The sequence below is a fragment of the Crinia signifera genome, chromosome 5, assembly GCF_055691185.1.
Source record: "Crinia signifera chromosome 5, ASM5569118v1, whole genome shotgun sequence".
Taxonomy (NCBI): domain Eukaryota; kingdom Metazoa; phylum Chordata; class Amphibia; order Anura; family Myobatrachidae; genus Crinia; species Crinia signifera.
The window spans coordinates 259,510,782-259,531,158 of NC_139221.1; the positions used below are offsets into that span (position 1 = coordinate 259,510,782).

Consider the following 20,377-nt stretch of genomic DNA (forward strand, 5'->3'; position numbering starts at 1 on the left):
TATTGGTGGAGAACACAGATGGAAACATGAAATATAAAGTAAAATATTTCAGAAAAGCTTTAGGAGGTCATGTGTAATACAGCTGTGTAGTGTATTTGGCGTGTCCTATGTCTTCATATTTGTTATCGAGAATATATTATTTGTGCAAGCTACTGCATAAGGGACTCCACATTGAATGGGCGAATGTAAAATCTGTTATGCTTCTTGTAAAAGGTAACCATTTCACATGTACCTCTTATTACACACTAAGTGGCTTTTCGGAATATAAATGAAACTTTAAAACCTTTTGCCGCTATAAATGAGGCAATATTTGGTTTATGTTCACACTATAAAATTGTAGCACAGATTCTACACAATTCTGCAGCCTTCCCGAGCCGTTCCATAAGTCCTGTTTTTCTAATACTGCCTGGGATTTATAGGCAGCTTTTCAGTGATCTGGACATGAATAAGTAATCGCTCAGCGGGCGCTTTTAAACTGCACATAAGTAAAGCAGTTGCTGCTATATATTTGGGGTTAGCCTAGAACGATTTTCTGTGCTGTAACATTTGTTAAAATATTTATGAATATTATATTTATGAAATGGCGGTGCCGGAGCAGGCTACAGACATCCAGTTCTGATCTGAAAAATGTGTTTTTGTTTCAGCCGGGTTTAGAAGAAGTTTTCGTCTCAGCAGGAAGGATAGAAAAACAAATAAATTCATGTATGAATGTAAGAAGAGCGACCAATACGATACAGCAGATGTTCCGACCTTTGAAGAGGTGGCATTGTATCAACGGCAGCCTAATGAAAAATACAGGCTGATAGTCTTAGTCGGTGAGTATGGATCTCCGTATAAGACATGCTTTGTTATAACTCCGCAAACATTTTTTTAAGCCGGTTGCTCGGAACCTTTGCTATGATGTAAAATATTCAGTTGCTGCATCTGCTAATAATTTTCCAGCTTTTTTCAATTTCGAAGTGAAGGATTCAAATGTTGGAGCAGTAAAAGGCTCTGGGTGTTTATACAGCCAACATAATGTCACATTGTAACTTGGAAAGTTTTTGAGTAAACCACAAATAACAAAATGTAAAACTGATAAGCAGTAATGCTATAGGGCCTCTGTTTATTCTGCTTAAAAATATGATTAGGTGTTGAAATCTAATCTTGTAATAATAGATGCAAGAACGTTTTGCACGGTACTGGTTATCTTTACAGAGATGTTTTCCGACTGCAGGGTCTAAGCTGGGATAGAACAGAAGGGGTTATTTTTGTTATTGCAGGAGTCGGCCGCAGTAATCTCCTCAATAGTATTCAGATGGAGTCGGAAATAATGGGTGAAGTCGAATTGGAATTCTCAAACGTAGCTTTATTTATCAAAGAAAAACAAAGGGAGTAGAGAAAAGGGAAAATATTTAAAATCTGTTTTAATATCTGAGCAGGACAGTAAACTTGATAATGACTCAACCATGGTCTTGGCCGAGACGTAACATTTCAGTCCTTTACCATTAGGTAATCGTGTTTAGAGTTTTCCAGTACTGTAATTACATTGTAATCCTAATCAGTTATGAAAAGCCACATTTTCCATATCACGGATTACATACTACTTAAAAGAAAGTTGTTTTGTATTGTATTTATTTGGTTTTGCAGTTTGAATTGTTGCTTGTCTATTGGGGGGTATTCAATGTTTCCTGTTATTTCTGATTTCGGAAATAACGGGATTCTTGTCTACAGATCCGGCTCTTTGAAAAAATATATCTGCTTTCATGGAAACTGACGCTAAATTTTCGAATTACTGGGCGTTTTCGCGGACAAAGATGTGGATTCGCCGGAAAAAACATTGAATAGATGGAATGCGAATTCCCTCTTTTCGTAGTGAAAACTAATGCTATTTCGCTGTTTTGCCTTGGATCGGCAACATTAACCACTTCGGTGGTATGCCCGGAAATTGCCAGGCGGGCTGTCCTGGAAAATTTCCGGGCATACCACCATTAGGTAGGTGTGCGACAGTGGGGTCTCCAGCTGTGCACCACTGGCACACCACCTCTAGTCCCCTCCCCCTGACCTCCGCGCTCTAGCGATCATACGCCGGAGCTCCCCTGCCATTGCTCCCACCGCCATTCGCACTGAATCAGTGACCAGGTGGCAGGAACGCTCAGAGGGAATCGGGAGCTCTTGGGAGGTTGTGCGCCCAAGTCCCCCCGAGCTGCCCTGAACCTCCCAGAGCATGGCCTGCCACCTGGTCACTGCTGCAGTGGGAATGGCGGCGGGGAGCTCCGGCATCAGATCGCAGGAGGGCGGAGGTCAGGAACAGGGGGGAGCGACAGGAGGGGGGTCAGGACTTGTTTCTGTCCTTGAGTGGTGTGTATTGCTGGGGCAGGACAAACCTGCCCTGGTAGGTTTGTCCTGCCCCAGCAAATCCCACCACTCAAGGGGTTAAATACCCCCTTATATATACTTTTCTTCCATGCGATTATATATATTTATCCTGGGCTATAACAGGGTTTGATAAAAAAAAGTATTTAAGGTCAGAAACCAGTGTATGGAGATAACCAAAGTAACGAAAGTTTAGATTTAGTAGTGGCAATAATGTGTTTTGACAGTTTACAGTCAAAGCTACAAATTAGAAATCTTTGAGAATTAATTTTCTTTCTAAATAATACATTTTGTTACAACTCAATTGTTGCAATTAAGGAGACCTGGTCACACAATTCAACACGTTCTTGTACACTATTCATTCAATAAAAATAAAGATGATAGATTCTTTTGAGCCCATTAGCCTAAGAGACGTCATGTAAAACTGCATGTTCTATGATGTCTTCCAGGCCTACTTTTGCAATAGCTCAGAGTATAATTACTGTGTAATATAGGGGAACCGGACCCAGGAGTGCGCTACATTTATGACATCAGCGAGTCTTGTCTACAAAAGCGAGCTGTCACATGAGAGCATCATGTAATACATACTCTCTTAAGGACTTGGAGGAACTAATTTTTTAGTTTTGTTTAGTGCCTTCTACATTTGTTTTGCTTGTGACATTGGCCCTTATTCTGGTTCACTCGCAAAGAAAAATTCCTTCTGAAATGGATAAAACCCATGTGCACTGCAGGTGGGGCGGATGTAACTTGTGCAGAGAGAATTAGATTTGGGTGAGTTATTTTGTTTCTGTGCAGGGGAAATACTGACTGCATTATTTTTACACTCCAATATAGACCTCACTTTGAACCCCACCCATATCTAATTAGCTCTGCACAAGTTACATATGCCCCCCCCCCCCCTGCAGTGCACATGGTTTTGCCATTTGAGAAGGAATTTGCCTTTGCGAGTGAACCAGAATTAGGGCCACTGTGTACTAAAGAAATATGCAATAAGCAAGCATAAACCACTGTAGAACATGACATAACTAAATCTCTTCACAATGAATGAGTTCACCGATGCTTCACAAAAACACCCAATCATTCCGGTTTACTTTGAGCCACACCCATCTTTGGATAATAATAATATTATGTGGTATAATATATAAGGTTTTTAAATGACACTTTAAACAAAACTTTTTTTATACACCATGCACTGTTATAGCCACATAATTATATGAATCCGTCCCAAAATGTCTGTTACACTTCAGTTTATTATGTTGCCTCAGTCATTTCACCTGCTTATTTCTTGGCAGTTCATTGAGAACGAACATGAAATGGTTTGCAATAACACCCTTGCTGCAGTGGGGTATTCTAATAAAGTACTCTATAGTTCAGGTCTTGAGCCTCAATTATTCTGAGCAGTAATTAGCCCACTAATTAAAGCACTTGTAATGTAACAGCAAGTAGCATAAATGGATCTGCAGTCACCTAACAAATGAAACTTCCTGGAAACCAGTGTCACATGTCATAGACAGCAATTTCAAGTGATATTATACATGCTGGTGAGTTTTAATAGGTTATAGAAAATGTTCTGAAAAAATCTACAGTATAATGTTTCAGACAATGCGAATTTCCACCTTTTGTTTTTGTTAATTTTAAAGAAATGATTGTAACAATGTGGGATAATAACAAATACGGTTTCATTGATTAATGTTGAGTGTTAGCCACAATTTCTTTTTCCATGGGCTCTGCATTTAACGTTAATTAACCAAATTATAACAAATGTTCATTTTGATTTTGTATATTTCTGGTAAATTTGCATAGTAAGCTGCAGTGTCACATACTGTAGAATTATTATTATTTTTTTAAACCAGGGCTTCCCTCTAGGCACACTAAAGGTGCACATACACTGAGCGATTTTTGCCCGTCTAAGTGATTTTCCTGGGGGTGGATGACTTTCTATAGCAGGACACTATGGAAAGCCATCCACCCTGTGCTCATCTCCTGGTTATATCAGCACATGAGTGGCGTCAGTCGGTGATGATGCAGGAGCACGCATCAGGGCTCATCGCCCGGCCATACACACTGGGCTGAAAGCTCAAACGTCAAAATTGAGCTGCTTTCAGCTCAAAATTGCACAATGTGTATAGGCCTTTAGAGTCCATACATGGGCAGAGGTGACTTTATAGGTACCTCAGTTATTTTGATCAACCATCGTGGATATCACGTAAACCTAAATTGTTAGTGTACTTTGGGGACCGAGGTTGGAAAACACTATATTTTACATTCTTTTTTTATGCTAGTAAATGTGAAAAACACTATATTTTACATTCTTTTTTTATGCTAGTAAATATCTCATTTTAAAAATCTCTCTGGATGGCACAAAGTATGGCAGCCAGTCACACAGACACAGGCTTATAGCTCTCTGCATGCCACGTAAAAGCAACTAGGTTAGGGTTATATATTATACAAAGCAGGCAGCTTTCCTAGGGGTCATTCTGGTCATTACATCATGTGTCATGCTACTGTGGTTGCTATGGTAGTGCCAACCACTGCATAACAAGAAGTCATTGATAGCAGCTTTAACAGACCAAGGAAAAAGGGCAGCTGCCATCATTCTTCTAGCCTACCACAGTTATATACACACACACACACACACACACACACACACATACATACATACAGTGAGTAAAATAAGTATTGAATACATCAACATTTTTCTCAATAAATATACTTATAACGGGGCTAATGTAATGACATTTTCACCAAATGTCAGCAACAACCCATGCAATCCACACATGCAAAGAAAAAAAAAAGCTGTAGATGTCCATAAATTATGTGTAATAATGTTAAAAGACACCTGGAAAAAGTATTTAACACGCTTACTGAAATGTATTTAATACTTCGTACATAAGCCTTTGTTGGTAATGACAGCTTAAATAGACACCTCCTGTATAGAGAAACTGGTCGCATGCATTGCTCATGTGTGATTTTGGCCCACTTTTCGTCAAATCTTAAAGGTTCTGTTGGCATCTTCATAGAAGATGCCAACAGAACCTTTAAGATTTGACGAAAAACTTTAGTTCTATCCATAGATTTTCAATTGGATTCAGGTGATTGGCTGGACCATTCTAGCAGCTTTATTTTCTCTCTCTGAAACCAATTGAGAGTGTCCTTCTTGGCTGTGTGTTTGGGATCATTGTTTTGCTGAAACGTCCACCCTCATTTTATCTTCTGCATTCTGGTAGGATGGGGGGCACTTCCCAAAAGTATTCACAGAAAGGGTAGTGGACAAGTGGAATACATCCCATCGGAGGTGGTAGTTCTTTGTAAGGATATTCATATGCCAAGTATGCTTAAATTGCTTTAAGCCTAATTTTTTTTTGATTGAGGTTATCTAAGGGAAAAAAAGGGGCAGACTAGATGGGCCAGGTGGTTCTTATTTACTGTCAAATTCTATGTTTCTAACCTTCAACAAATATGGCAGCTAAAATACTGGACATAATTCTATACTTTTATCAGTATTGACACTTTCATGTATACAAATTTCCTAATCAGATATTGACAGTTGAGTTGTAAAGGCTGCAAGATAACACTGTATTAGCTTTTTATTCATTGATAACCACAAAATGTGTTCTAAACTGAAACAGTCATGTGTTTATTCTGGGAGAAGCTATCATTTATTTAACTACAGGGCATTGGCTTGTGGCATGCCCATAAAATATTAATACAATTCACAGATAATTATTGTGTCTCAGTTCATTCCCCCCCCCCCCCCCCCCCCCCCCCACAAAGGGTGGTATTCAATCTGTCCCAATATTTCCCACAGAGGGAAATATCGACACTCGCCTATTCAATGTTACCGTTTTCGATATAATTGAAGGTTGTGAAGGTTGTCGTTTTTTTTTCCTTTTTTAAATCCTAAACTGTTTTGTTGAATCCGCGGCCAACTTCTGAGAAACTGCGACCGTTTTCCCGATCTATGGACTTTTCGACATTCATCAGTTGGAACATTGAATTGCGACTGTCGAGTTAGTGTTGTAAGCCGGAAAAAGCAGTTGGGATTCCGACTGCCGGAACATTTTGACAGTCGGAATGCCAGATTGAATAACTTCCAAAATCTCTTTGTTTTGTGTATATTACAGTACTTTATGCTTCTTTGTACTGCAAGTTATGAGATCTCTTTGACAAATAGAATCCATTGGAATACATTTGTGGTGTGACCTGTAGCAGCTAATCAGATTTTGATGGATTTATTAGTGCTGTTTATAACAATGAAAGCAGCCACTGGTCGTTATGGTAACACCATCATTTTATATGGCAATAGGTTCTATAAATCATGCCTTGCTCTCCGTAGTTTGGATGATCTGTTCCTTTATGCTGCTCCAGGGCTTGTCCATCTTTTACCTATTGCTTCCTCTCTGTCAATGTACATGCTCAGGAATCATTGTAAAGTTCAGGAAATGTCCTTTCTGCACGTCTGAAATCTTTCTTTACCTGTGAGGACCACGTACTTCGTGATCATTTCCATGTTCACACGTGGGTGATAAGATCTGCACACTCTGGGGATGCTTAGTGTTTACCATAGTGAAGCTGCAGACAGATGTTGGGAGCACTACTTACATTTTTCTACATGCTCAACCAGCCATAACGAACAACATCCAAAGTGTCAGTGATATCTGTCGGGATTAGCAGTGAGCGCTTGGTGAATTGTCCATGTAATTTGCCTATGTAAAGGAAGTTCTTCTAGTGAGCACAATTGTTCATAATGTCTTTAAGCTGTTACAGTCCTGAGCATTGCTCTATGTTTATCCTTTCTGCAATACACTTTATGTCACTTTTTCATCTAACGCTTGTTATAACGGTGAGAGGGTTGTAGGCAAAGCGCACTTACTACTCTGGGCATGATATGGATCTGGTCAAAATTGGGTGTATGTGATCCTCGATCGGTTCATGTATATAGTATGGCACTATAGGGAAATCCATTTCTATACCATTATGTAAAGTTGCCCATTTCCCGTAGTGTTTACTTGTCATCATCATCAATGATACACCAAGAAAAAGGTTATTTATGCTTATGACAAACTCTAAATCTCTGTTATAGGCAGTGGACAAAGCGGTCTACTTACTAAGACTTGGACAGAGATAGAACACCAGCCAACCTGCTCCGGTCATATTTCAAACCCTCTCTGTCACATGGCAGTTAGGAGCTGAGTGGCTGCTACTTTATCTCCATTTCCTTTATTGCTCTCCAATGCTTAGTACATAGGCACAGTAAATGCATACAGCTCTACATTGCCCCTAATTGCATGTGCTCCACTCCAGGGCATGGACATTCTACAACCATGGTATATACTGTATGCTCTGCACACAGGCCGTTAGTCAGGGGTGTGGTATAGATAGTATAGAATGGGTGGAGTGAGCGCTGCCTTACTTTACCCATTCTATACTAAAACTAAAAAGGGACCGGGATACCCTTAAGAGTGAGCAGCGCCTGAGAAGGGAACATACATAAGGTGAGCGTAGTGTATCATCACCAATCATAGGGGTGTGGTATAGCTCACAGGCAATGTCTAGTCAGTCAATAGGTAGACATCAAAAGTTAGACATGCATTAGTTAGACAGTGACAAAAGTTAGAAATGCATTAGTCAGACAGTAAAAAAAGTTAGACATGCATTAGTCAGACAGTGACAAAAGTTAGACATGCATTAGTCAGACAGTGGCAAAAGTTTGAAATGCATTAGTCAGACAGTGACAAAAGTTAGACATGCATAAGCCAGACAGTGACAAAAGTTAGAAATGCATTAGTCAGACAGTGACAAAAGTTAGACATGCATAGTCAGACAGTGACAAAAGTTAGACATGCATTAGCCAGACAGTGACAAAAGTTAGAAATGCATTAGCCAGACAGTGACAAAAGTTAGAAATGCATTAGTCACAGTGACAAAAGTTAGAAATGCATAGTCAGACAGTGACAAAAGTTAGACATGCATTAGTCAGACAGTGACAAAAGTTAGACATGCATTAGCCAGACAGTGACAAAAGATAGAAATGCATTCGTCAGACAGTGACAAAAGTTAGACATGCATTAGTCACAGTGACAAAAGTTAGACATGCATAGTCAGACAGTGACAAAAGTTAGACATGCATTAGTCAGACAGTGACAAAACTAACAACATAAGTAAAATGTTGACATGAAAAATCAATATGTCTGGTCGACAGGGTCCAAAGGTCGACAGGCAATAGGTTGACAGGGACAATAGGTCAACAGCTAAAATGTAAATATAGTCAAAAGGTGACATGTAAAGGTCAACATGAGTTTTTCTTTTTTGTGTGTGTGTATGTCGACATGGACACTGTCTAAGTGTACCGTGTCCCCTCCCCTCTATTTACTGTCTGTCTATACATTGGCCCTTATTCAGATCTGATCACAGTACAAATATGGGTACTTATGTATTAGCAGGGCGCCCACTAAGATATTTGCTAAGTGGGCTATTCTGGGTAGTGAAATCGCATCGCATTGCATGCACTTTTTATGTGCGATGCGATGCAATTTTTCATTGTATAAGCACCCATACCATGAGATGTGATGGTACTTCATTTTAAATGCACCCATGCACACCCTCACTATCTACGTTACCCCGAAGCATGGCGAGCGGGCGCGGTTATGCGTCCTCCCGACCTTTTCATACCCACACTATCCACGATTTTATAAAGTGTGGCGAGCCACCGAGCCCGAAGCATGGCGAGTGGACGTGTAATATATGTAAAGTAATCAGCGTCCCCTTGCGGGGCTCACTGCGTGCGCCACGCTTTGGGCTCGGTGGCTCGATGCGCTCGCCACACTTTATAAGATCAACTCCACGCCGACGTGGATAGTGGGGGTATGAAAAGGTCAGGAGGACACGGAACCGCGAGTGCTCGCCACACTTCAGGGTGACGTGGATAGTGGGGGTGTGCATGGGTGCTTTTAAAATGAAGTACCATCACATCTCATGGTATACAATGAAAATTCGCATCGGATTGCACAGAAAAATTGCATGCAATGCGATTTTTACTACAGTGCCGTACGTATGTAAATTGGGCGCCCTGCAAATACACAAGTACCCAAATTTGTTCTCAAAATGGGCAAAACCATGTGCACTGCAGGTGGGGCAGATGTAACAAGTGCAGTGAGAGTAACATTTGGGTGGGGGGGTATTGAAACATGGGGCAGATTTATTAAGCTCGGTGAAATGATAAAATGTCTGATTTTTATCACCGGCCAATCAGCACCTAACTGTGAAGTTACAGGCTTGGTTTGAAAAATGGAGCTGATTGGCCGGTGATAAAAACCAGACACTTTATTACTTCACCGAGCTAATAAATCTACCCCTGAATTCTAAATTGAAGTGTAAAAATAATGTAGCCAGTATTTACCCTGCACAGAAACAAAATAACTCACCCAAATCTAACTCTCTCTGCACCTGTTACATCTGCCCCACCTGCAGTGCACATGGTTTTGCCCATTTTGAGAACCAATTAGTACTGCAATCAGATCTGAATAAGGGCCATTGTCTATCAGCCTTCTGGAACCCGTTATTCAGCTCTGCATTCGGTGCGTAGATCGGAGTTACACAACCTCTGTGTCAGGGCACCAGTCGGAATCCCAGAAATAGATAAGCAGCACGTACTATTTTAGTGTCCCAGAAATATGGCACATTTAGGGGTATATTTAGTAAAGATTGATTTTGTGTTTCCTGATGAATTTTGAAAACTGGACATTTATCAAATGCAAAATTGCCTGAAAAATCATTCCCAGACAATAAACAAATTGAAATCAGCCAAAAATCGACAGACAGACCAACCAAACAATAAACTAATAAGGGACGGGTGTTTTTGTCTGTGAGACCATCTGCAATCGGAGTAACCCTGATATTACTCACATTGGCCGTGGCATTTACATAACTGAGGCCAGAAAGTTTGTGTCGACCTGTTGTACAAAGACATGGTTACATCTATTGATTACAGTATATTCATGCAGTCCTGCAGGCTCTTACAAATCGCAGGCTATTACATTTGGCCCTTGGCTTGTCCAGTCATCCAGGTGATAGATCTACATTGTCTAGGTAGAAAGTCACTAGGTCGACAGGTACAAAGTTTCAACGGTTTACAACGTTGACATGGCAAATAGTTGACACTTTTTGCGGGGGTGGGGGGGTTTGAGTCCATGTTGTACAAAGACATGGTTCAGTTCTTCTGTCCACTCCATTTACATATAAAAAGTTGTAAATATAATTACTGACTTAAGAATGCTATTCAAAAATAGTTATGCGGTATTGATACTAAAGACAGGTCAGAGTACACAGGAAAATGAAATTATATCACCCCAATAGGTAAAAGCATTGGGAGTACTCTCTGTAGCTAATTTCTTCTCCCAGGTATCAGGAACAGCCTCCCAGTGTCCTGCTTTTGACACATCATACAGAAGCTTTTGGCTATATACTGTAGGCACTTATTTATAGCTTTGCTGAATCCCATTCTATTCAGTTTGGAAGATATGTACTAAATGTATTATCCCAGCTTTGCAACACACAACTACTGTAAATTTCCTTTCTTTTTTTGTCTTTGTAAACCCCTATTGCAGAGAATGGGGCACGCACCACATTCTGGTGGGCGGGGTGGCACAGGCTGGCATGGGATGGCGGATGGCGATCAGATCTCCAGGAGCCACTCTAATGAGATCGGCTCCTTCTGTATATCACTGTAGAATAAGTCTTGCATTGTCTGTGCTGTGCCACGGTCCTTCCATGAATTATGTATTTAACACGGGGGTTAGGGTTATGAAGTTCTTGAGTAAAGTTCTCCCAGTGGACCATGAAGGAGGTTAAGGGTAACTTTAAAGCAAAAGAATGCGATTTAAGGCATACGTGCTAAATTCTTGCGAGCTGGATCCTGCTTCTAAGCTCGCATGCAGTTCCAGTGTTTATACTGAGATCACATGTGTTTTCATACTATTTCTGTTAGTCCTTGCAAAGCAAAGACAATGTTGAAAAAAGGAGCTGTGAACACTGGATTTGTGTTAACCAGAGTGTTTATTCTAATGTATTCAGCCTCTTAAAACGACACTGCTCCAGAGAAGTGTTTCCCGCGGCTTCCACAGAGAGGCTCAGAGTCATTCATTATGAACTTGCCACAGCTGAAGAAATACACTCTGGTTTCAGCAACTCTTAGAACATTTAAACAGCGCTAAGTATCGGGGAATGTTCAACAATATCAGCAAGCGTTACCGTGCTATAAATCCACCCGCTTTTGTATTCCCCTCTATTGTACCTGTTGCCATCAGCATATTCACATCTATGTGTAATCTATTTTGCCTATAAACTATTTTCCGCTTTAAATCTATTGATTACAGTATCTTGATGCAGTCATGCAGTCAGGCCATTACATTTGGCCCTTGGCTTGTCCAGTCATCCAGGTGATAGATCTACATTGTCTAGAACGTCAATAGGTCGACAGGTACAAAGTTTCAACCGTTTACAAGGTTGACATGTCAAATGGTTGACACTTTTTGCGGGTTGGGGGTTTCACATGTTTTACTAATATTTGCTTGATGTACTGTACTATCCACGTTGACATCTATTGGGAATAGTAACCCATGGTGAGCGCAGTGAGCCACCTTGCCAAAAGTGCGGCAAGCCCGCGGGTGAACACGTGTGTTCTGAAGGTGGTCAATAAACATTGAATTCACAATGTGTGGCCAAACAAACCTAAAAATTTTGCGCCGACTATTGCCATGTCAACCATTCGCTCATCAAACTTTTGTATCTGTTGACCTTAACCACTGTCAATCTCATTTCATACCAATTGGCAACTATTTAAGAGATCTCGCCTGAAAGAGATCTAAAAAAAAATGTTGACCCTACGTTGTCAACATGTCTATCTAGACAGTGTAGATCTTATTATCTAGCACACTCTTTTGTCCTTTGAATACATTCCAATGGCAGACTGACCAACTCAGCCTAAAGGACCTTTCTGTACAGAAAAAGCATGATCCGCACAATTGGCCACTAAAGTGTTAACAGAGTATATTGAGATATATTTTATAAGCAGCGTTGCGTGCCACGTTGGGTGAGATTTACTGTTTCACAAGCAGAAATCTGACATTCAGGCTGGAGCATAGCCGATCCATTGCGTAGGTGTTACACTGTGTGATCATTAGTGTGAATAGACAAGTGCTCCTTTTTCATTTTCTTTTGTTTAAACTTGGTTCTTTCATTTCATCATCCATATACCTCCCCTGAAATTCTGGCCACCACAGCTCTAAGGTGCTAAACCCAGCATCATGTGCCTTAGAAGATCTTTACGAAAGCCTCATTTGGTTGCAATTTGTTCCACTCGGCCAAAACACGTCCCTGAGTTTTGTTCTAACCGACACACGATCTCACTGCGCATTAACGGGGATAGTTTCTCAGAGGATAGGCTCCAAGCCAGTAACACTTTATGTGGAGGTCTGCATTGTTCTTACAGTGACTGGAGGGGAGAGATTATAAGCTCCACATTCTTCAATCACAGGCACTTAGACTTTATGGCCTTTTCTCCACCTCTGGAGCTCAGCATATTTACAAGTCCTGCTTCTAAGCAGAAGGCAGAGTGGAATCAGGCCCCCACATACTAATTAGCACTATGCTGTAAGACACCTTCCAGTGTTGCGAGACATTTTACAAGCTATTAAAAAAGAAGTGTCTTCTGAATCACAGCCAGATGTTTTCTAACACAACCTACAGAAACATGCAAACTTATTAAACCAAGCCGCGCGTTCTGCCTCACTAGCTCTTGGCATACACATGTGTACAACATTTTTATATTAATAAAATAGATCTTCTTTGTTCTTGAGTATTCCGCAGTATGCCATATTCCCATTGTATTTGGCTGTCTCTGCAATTATATCAAGACCTTAAGGTGTCTGGAACAAGGTGATTGCACGTCTCGGATTTCCACCTTGCGTGCACAAGCAGGAATCTACTACGTACTGGTTAAGTAATGCTAGAATCTCAGCAAACTGCATCCAATGCTGACGTAGTCATTGTGGCAACGCTCTGTACAAATAATAATAAATGCCCAAAAAGTGAAGTAATGTTTGGTCCTGTTTCTTCAGAAATGTGAAATCCTATTGACTACCCTTTGTAGCTGCAATAAAACGGAATGCTAGTGTATGATTAGATTTTATTTGCAAGACCTGATCTAGATTAAGAATTGTCTTATGCCAGTAGCTTTATTTGTAATTATTTAGGGCCAGATGTACTAAGCTTCAAAAGTGATACAATGGAGAGTGATAAACAACCAGCCAATCAGCTCCTACCTGTCATGTCACAGACTGTGTTTGAAAAATGTCAGGCAGGAGCTGATTGGTTGGCTGTTTATCACTCTCCATTTTATCACTTTTGAAGCTTAGTGCATCTGGCCCCTTAGAGACCTTAGAGCAGACATTTTCAACCGGTGTGCCGCGGCACACTAGTGTGCTGCGGCCAGCTGACAGGTGTGCCGCCATGCCTCGGGTCACGGCGACTCACCAGCGGAGTTTCACTTTGACAGGGGGGACGGGCAGGCGGCTCGGCATCATACTGGACGTTGTGTGTGGTCGCACGGCGCAGAATGGCTGACCTGGACTATACAATGTCCGCCGTCCGGGAATGCTTCCCCGCCCCCCTGTCAGTGTGCGTCCATGTGCGCACCGCCCACCCGCTCACGGCTCCCCCGCTGTGCACTGTCCGGGACTCGAGAGACGTGCTGTGCTGCTATGCAATAATCATATATCCCGCTGGACCACTAGCCAATGGCGCTTGCGGTCCAGCAGCCAATCAACTGGTGGCTGCTGGACCGCGAGCGCCCATTGGCTAGTGGTCCAGCAGCGGGAGATATGAATATTACATAGCAGCACAGCATGTCTCTCTCCCGTACATAGCAGGGGAGCCGTGAGCGGGCGGGCGGTGCGCACATGGACGCACACTGACAGGGGGGAGGGGTCGTCTGTGTGTCAGCACAGGCAGGAGGGGGGTTTGCACACGGACGCACACTGGGAGGAGGTGGGGGGGTGAGGTGAGCGGGCTGGCTAAGTATGGTGTACTCCCACCCTCCTGCACTCACCCAGCCACCCTCCCACCCCACTGTAAATACCCTCCCAGCCACCCTTCCACCCCACTGCAGATACCCTCCAAGCCACCCTCCCACCCACTGCAGATACCCTCCCAGCCACCCACCCACCCCACTGCAGATACCCTCCCAACCTACTGCTCCAACCCTCCCTCCCTGCCTCACACTACTGGCGGTGCATTGAATTGCAAATAGCGGACGGGAGTCAGGAGTGGGCCACTGCACTGTTCTGTCCCCCTTGGCAACGAGCAAATGCAGTCCACCTTGGCATCGAGCATGAAGCCCCTGGCATTGAGCATGTAGGTAAGTGGCACTTATGTGTCAAATGTGTATGGTGTGTTATATAGTATGTCATGGGCATTGCGGTGTGTTATATAGTATGTCATGGGCATTGCAAATGTTATATAGTATGTCATGGGCATTGCGGTGTGTTATATAGTATGTCATGGGCATTGCTGTGTGTTATATAGTATGTCATGGGCATTGCTGTGTGTTATATAGTATGTCATGGGCATTGCTGTGTGTTATATAGTGTGTCATGGGCATTGCTGTGTGTTATATAGTATGTCATGGGCATTGCGGAGTGTTATATAGTATGTCATGGGCATTGCGGAGTGTTATATAGTATGTCATGGGCATTGCGGAGTGTTATATAGTATGTCATGGGCATTGTGGAGTGTTATATAGTATGTCATGGGCATTGCGGAGTGTTATAGTATGTCATGGGCCTTCGGCGCGCACTGTCCATATTGTCCCTCGTTTGCAAGAAATTTGTTGAGTCCTGGCATAATGTGTAATGGCCATTGTGGTATATGGCATAGCTTGTAATTGGCATCACGATGTGTGGCATAACTTGTAATGGCCATTAATGTGTGTGATATAACATGTAACTGGCATTATGGTATGCAAAATCTAGAATGAAATTGAAGCAAAGGTTTAAAAAAATCAACATAAGGCGGGACTGGGGCGGGTCAGTGGGTGTGTCAAGGGGTGGGCCAATGTCCGGGAATCTCTCAACAAAAAGGTGGTAACCCTACTTACAAGTGCGCAATATTTTTGGAATATCTGATTAAAAAATGTTGGTGTGCCCTGGCAATTTTGAAGTCTTGTCTGGTGTGCCGCGACCTGAAAAAGGTTGAAAATCACTGCCTTAGAGAAATAAAAGCTTTACAATTGTGAGACTGCAAATTCTACGCTCTATGGCTGGAATCATCTATTAATTAGCAATTAACAAATATAGGGTGTGGTTAATGTTAGCCCGGTAAGCAGTGAAAATTACCGCTCACCAAGTGCTGAAACAACGCCCCGCCGCTGGATCCCCTCAGTACCATGCGAGGGGATGTGTTGGCCAATACATCCCCTCCCATGCATTTGCTAGCAGGAGAAATCATTTGATGGCCGACGACTATCAAATGATTTCTCCTGTCTTTGGAAATAAAAGTCAGTCTGAACGGACATTTAATTCCTTCAATGTTCGCCGAAGACGGGGCGGGCGCGGACGTCCTGTGAATAGGCATTGATCATCTCCCATGGATCATCTCCTCATCGTTTCCCATGGAAACACCCAGCTTTTGCATAGACTGTATTGTATGAGATCCAAGCAAGGGCTTTGGGCTGTGACAAATATTCATGGCATCCCGTAGGATCTGCGATGCGAGGGGCACGGTAACATGCCCCACGTCGCAATTGCAGGAAAATGAAATGTGATGTCACTTTTCATGTGATTCGTCGCAGCAATGTGTCGGAATCTCATGAAGTGGCCATATCACACTAGTGGCCACCTTAAGAGATGTCCTCTACATACCATGCCAAACCCTCCCTTCAGTTAGGTGTGACACCACAAATTTATGGGGAGACGTCATCACAGGGCGCAATGCAGCACATTGCTATTTTGAACCAGGGAATTGCGCTGCTTCTCATGGAATATTTTTAAATATTTGGTGAATAAATTGTTGTTTTACACTTGTCCATCATTTATTCCAGCACAGTTCACCTTTTTCTTCTTTTCCAACTATACATGGTAACTTCATGGAGTTTGTATTTTCTCCAAATGTTTCTATGGGTATAATCCAAGTACTCCAATTTCTTCCCACAACCTGAAAAGACACTGGAAGGTTGATTGGCTTCTGATAAAAAATAAACCAGTGTGTATGATAGGGAATATAGATTGTAAGATCCAGGGACTATGCAAATCAATAAATATTCTCTGTGAAGTGCTGTGAGTTTTGTGCACACTCAGTGGCGTAATTATAAATTTTGCTCCCCCATGCCAAAAAGTTTGTGTTGCCCATCCACCCCCCCCCCCCCCCACCCAGGCTCATTGCTTGTTTCCTTCTAATCATGTTATGTTGTGTCTGAGTGTTTACATGTTTTTAATAAATGTTAATATACTTTATACCCAATTGGCACAATGACATTTAATGCAGTATAATTTAATTGCACTATATTTAACTTATCTACATACTATACAGCGCAATGTATCTCCCCCCCCCTTTTTTTTCTCTTTGTACTTTATAAGGGGCTGACTACCCCTTTTCCAAAATGCAGCTTGACAAAGCACCTCTTTTTTCTTTGCGCCTCCAACTCCTGTTGATAACTCGTTATCAACTGCCCTTAACTCTTAATCAAAATGTGCCTCAAACATTATGTTTAAACTAAAATATTTGTTTGGCTGTAGGCCCGCTAATTGTGTAAATATGTCTGAGGTGAATATTTCTTACATCTTTCACAAGTCACTTGTTAAATTGTGCCTGCAGATATGTACAGATTACATGTTGCCTACATGCAGTGAACACTTGGTGTGTTGATATGGGATGGGATCGTTTGGTCGAATGCATTATGGTCGAATGTCATTACATTGAATCCATTAGGTCGAATTGCTAAAAGGTCGACATGATTCTAGGTCGACATGGGAAAAGGTCGAAATGATTCTAGGTCGAAAGGTCATTAGTTCAACAGGTCATTAGGTCGACAAGGTCATTAGTTCGACATTGTCTAGGTCGACATTCACAAAGTCGACATGGGGTTTTTCACTGTTTTTTTACCTGAATGTCAACACAGTCGACATGGACACAGTTTAAAGTGCACTGCATCCCCTCGCATCGCTCGCTGCATTCGCAATGCTTCGGGCACGGTGCCTCGCTACGCTCGGCACACTATTTTATTCTCCCACCACGCCCTAGTGGATGGTAGGGCATGAAATACCGCCTGTCAGCACATGTCGGCTCAAAAAACAGTGAAAAACCCCATGTCGACTTTGTGAATGTCGACCTAGACAATGTCGAACTAATGACCTTGTCGACCTAATGACCTGTCGAACTAATGACCTTTCGACCTAGAATCATTTCGACCTTTTCCCATGTCGACCTAGAATCATGTCGACCTTTTAGCAATTCGACCTAATGGATTCGATGTAATGACATTCGACTATAATGCATTCGACCAAATGACCGCATCCCGTTGATATAGTACATAAACTCCGATGCTGGTTATTTAATATTATAACTCAGATGGCAATTGGTGTCGAAGTTGTAATAAGAAATGTCCAACCAAGAAAAAAATAAATTCAAGATTTTTATTCATTAAATGGGGGAATGAATAGTATCAAAATCAGGCCTTGGTGTCAACTTGTCGTGGACATTTTTGAATGTATGTAGTATATACTCTTAAATATAACAAACAATGTGAATAAAAAAATTGTCATACAAAAAATATAGAAAACCACAAAAGAAGATAAATAACAAATAATAGAGTAACAATAAATATAATTAAAATAATACAATCCCAGTATCACATAAAAATACGCTTTGGCATAACTGATAAAACATTAAAAATAAAGCATGAAATAAACGTAAAGACCTCATTTAAACCAGAGTGTAATGTATAAAACCCTAGAGAAAATTCCACTCTATTGGAGGGTGACAAAATCGAAATAAAAATTGTACATACTGTAATTACATGAAATGTCATCTACAGTATAGTTTACCAGAAAGTATGGAGGAAGAATTTGTGGTCTGATGAAACTTAGGTCATACTTACTAATGGTCGATTCTTATTAATAACCAATCTATAAAATTCAAATTTTCAGAGGTTAAAACACAATTACTAACATTTAAAAAGCAATGTAAAACATGATTCTGTTAATAAATGTGCATTTTAGCCCCGAAACAAATTCTTTTAGATAGATTTTGAAGCAATAAAAATCAACCCTATAAATATCCCTAAATTTAACATTGATGAAGGGGTCCCCTTTGATGGTCCCATTGGTGTTGTGCATCAATGTCATGAGACTGTCAATAGGCATTCCTACTGATTGTGGTGGGCACATCAGAGAATGGAACCAGATATCAGTGGTCCACCGGGGTCCACTATGCCCCTGTGCCAGACAAGTGGGGAAAAAACACTGTCATCAAAGTTGCAAAGCCTTCAGATCTCAGCCATCAATAGCAAAACTATTGGACAATGGCCATCCCTAGTTTACACTTTTGATTGAACACCAGGTACAATGAATGGTGAAAGCCAAATACCAAGGATCATCCCATAATTAGTACTATAGCATAGGGGAAGGAGAATTATACTGTGAGAATGATACTCTGCTTCAGACACTAGAAGGTTTTCCTCCAAGACTTATTTGGCTGTATCTGTTTCAGTAACCTGGGGAAAAGGTATATATGGTAGAGTAACTCAAAACATTCAGCGAAGGCCAGACTAGAGTGGTATAAATACAATAGCAAGCAAGGATCTAGAGTGGCCTAGAGAAAGCATCTCTCATTCAGAATCTTTGGAATGATTTAAGAATTCAAGTCCAAGGATGTTTGAACCAACTATTTAGCAAGTAGGTATTACATAGTGTTAACCAGTTTATTTGCCAGGGAAGAAAAAATTGTGTGTTATTTTCTATTTCTGCCTTTTTCTTTGAGTTGATCGTGGGGAGAATTTCAGATTCATCTATTTGGACTATAACGTGAAACATGCCAAAGGGGGTTGTGTAGGGTATTTTTTTTATAGCCACTGTACATGCTTTTTATGGTTACTTATCAAAAAACTATATTTCTGTCGTACCCTCGTTTATATGCCATGTGCTGTGCATATGTTTTATGCTCACAAATGTTAACTTGAATTATAGGACCTGTGGGTGTTGGTTTGAATGAGCTGAAGAGGAAGGTGCTGATCAGTGATACCCAGCACTATGGAGTGACCGTACCACGTGAGTACTTATCCCACCATATCATTTCCGAATTGTGTGCACCAGAGGACGACTCACTAGGGAATGCTAATTTCTAGGTTCTAGGCAGATTATACATAATTGCCATTTATCATGCTCAGAAGATATGAGAAGGACCTGTTTCCATTGAGACATGCCAGCTTAACCCTTTCAGTGCTAAATTAATTTGTCAAAATACTGTAGGTGTCAAAATTGCCAAGAAAACATTTTTATGTTTTACCTTTTATGTAGGAAATAATTTTATTTGAATTTATATAACAAATGTGAGCGACAATGGCATTTTTTTTTATAAATTTTGAACATCTCATACAGAGATGTTGGAACTCAAAGGGTTACTAGCAAGTTGTTTTTATAGGTATATTTCACATTTTCTACCCCTGTATGATCAGCTTTGGTCTGGGTACTGCACATTCTTCTGGGCACAAGTCACATTTAGTGGTCTATGTTGAGTAACAATAAAAAAATAACATTGTATTTCCACTAATTACTGGGTGGTGTGTGCCTCATTTGATAGGCACTTCCTCCCATATTTCAGTATCCTGTCCTATGGTGTGTCTGCCAGTATTGTTGGCGTAGGCTGTGCAGTTATTATTTGTATGTGTCATGTGTTAGCTATACCCATCACCTGGGGGTATCTTACATTTTGGATTTAACCAACAGGATTAGGAAAAGTTGTCTGGACAATG

At 41.2% G+C, this 20,377-nt stretch overlaps 1 protein-coding gene across 2 annotated transcripts in view; it reads left to right on the forward strand.

Moving 5' to 3' along the window:
• The window catches only part of MPP7 (MAGUK p55 scaffold protein 7), a 372,855-nt gene that overhangs the window by 321,112 nt on the left and 31,366 nt on the right, over window positions 1-20,377 (forward strand). For both annotated transcript variants that reach the window (XM_083188909.1, XM_083188910.1), the window contains 2 exons: window positions 645-815; window positions 19,593-19,673. In XM_083188909.1, coding sequence (XP_083045035.1) covers window positions 645-815; window positions 19,593-19,673 — 252 coding nt within the window. The remainder of the gene's footprint in view (window positions 1-644; window positions 816-19,592; window positions 19,674-20,377) is intronic.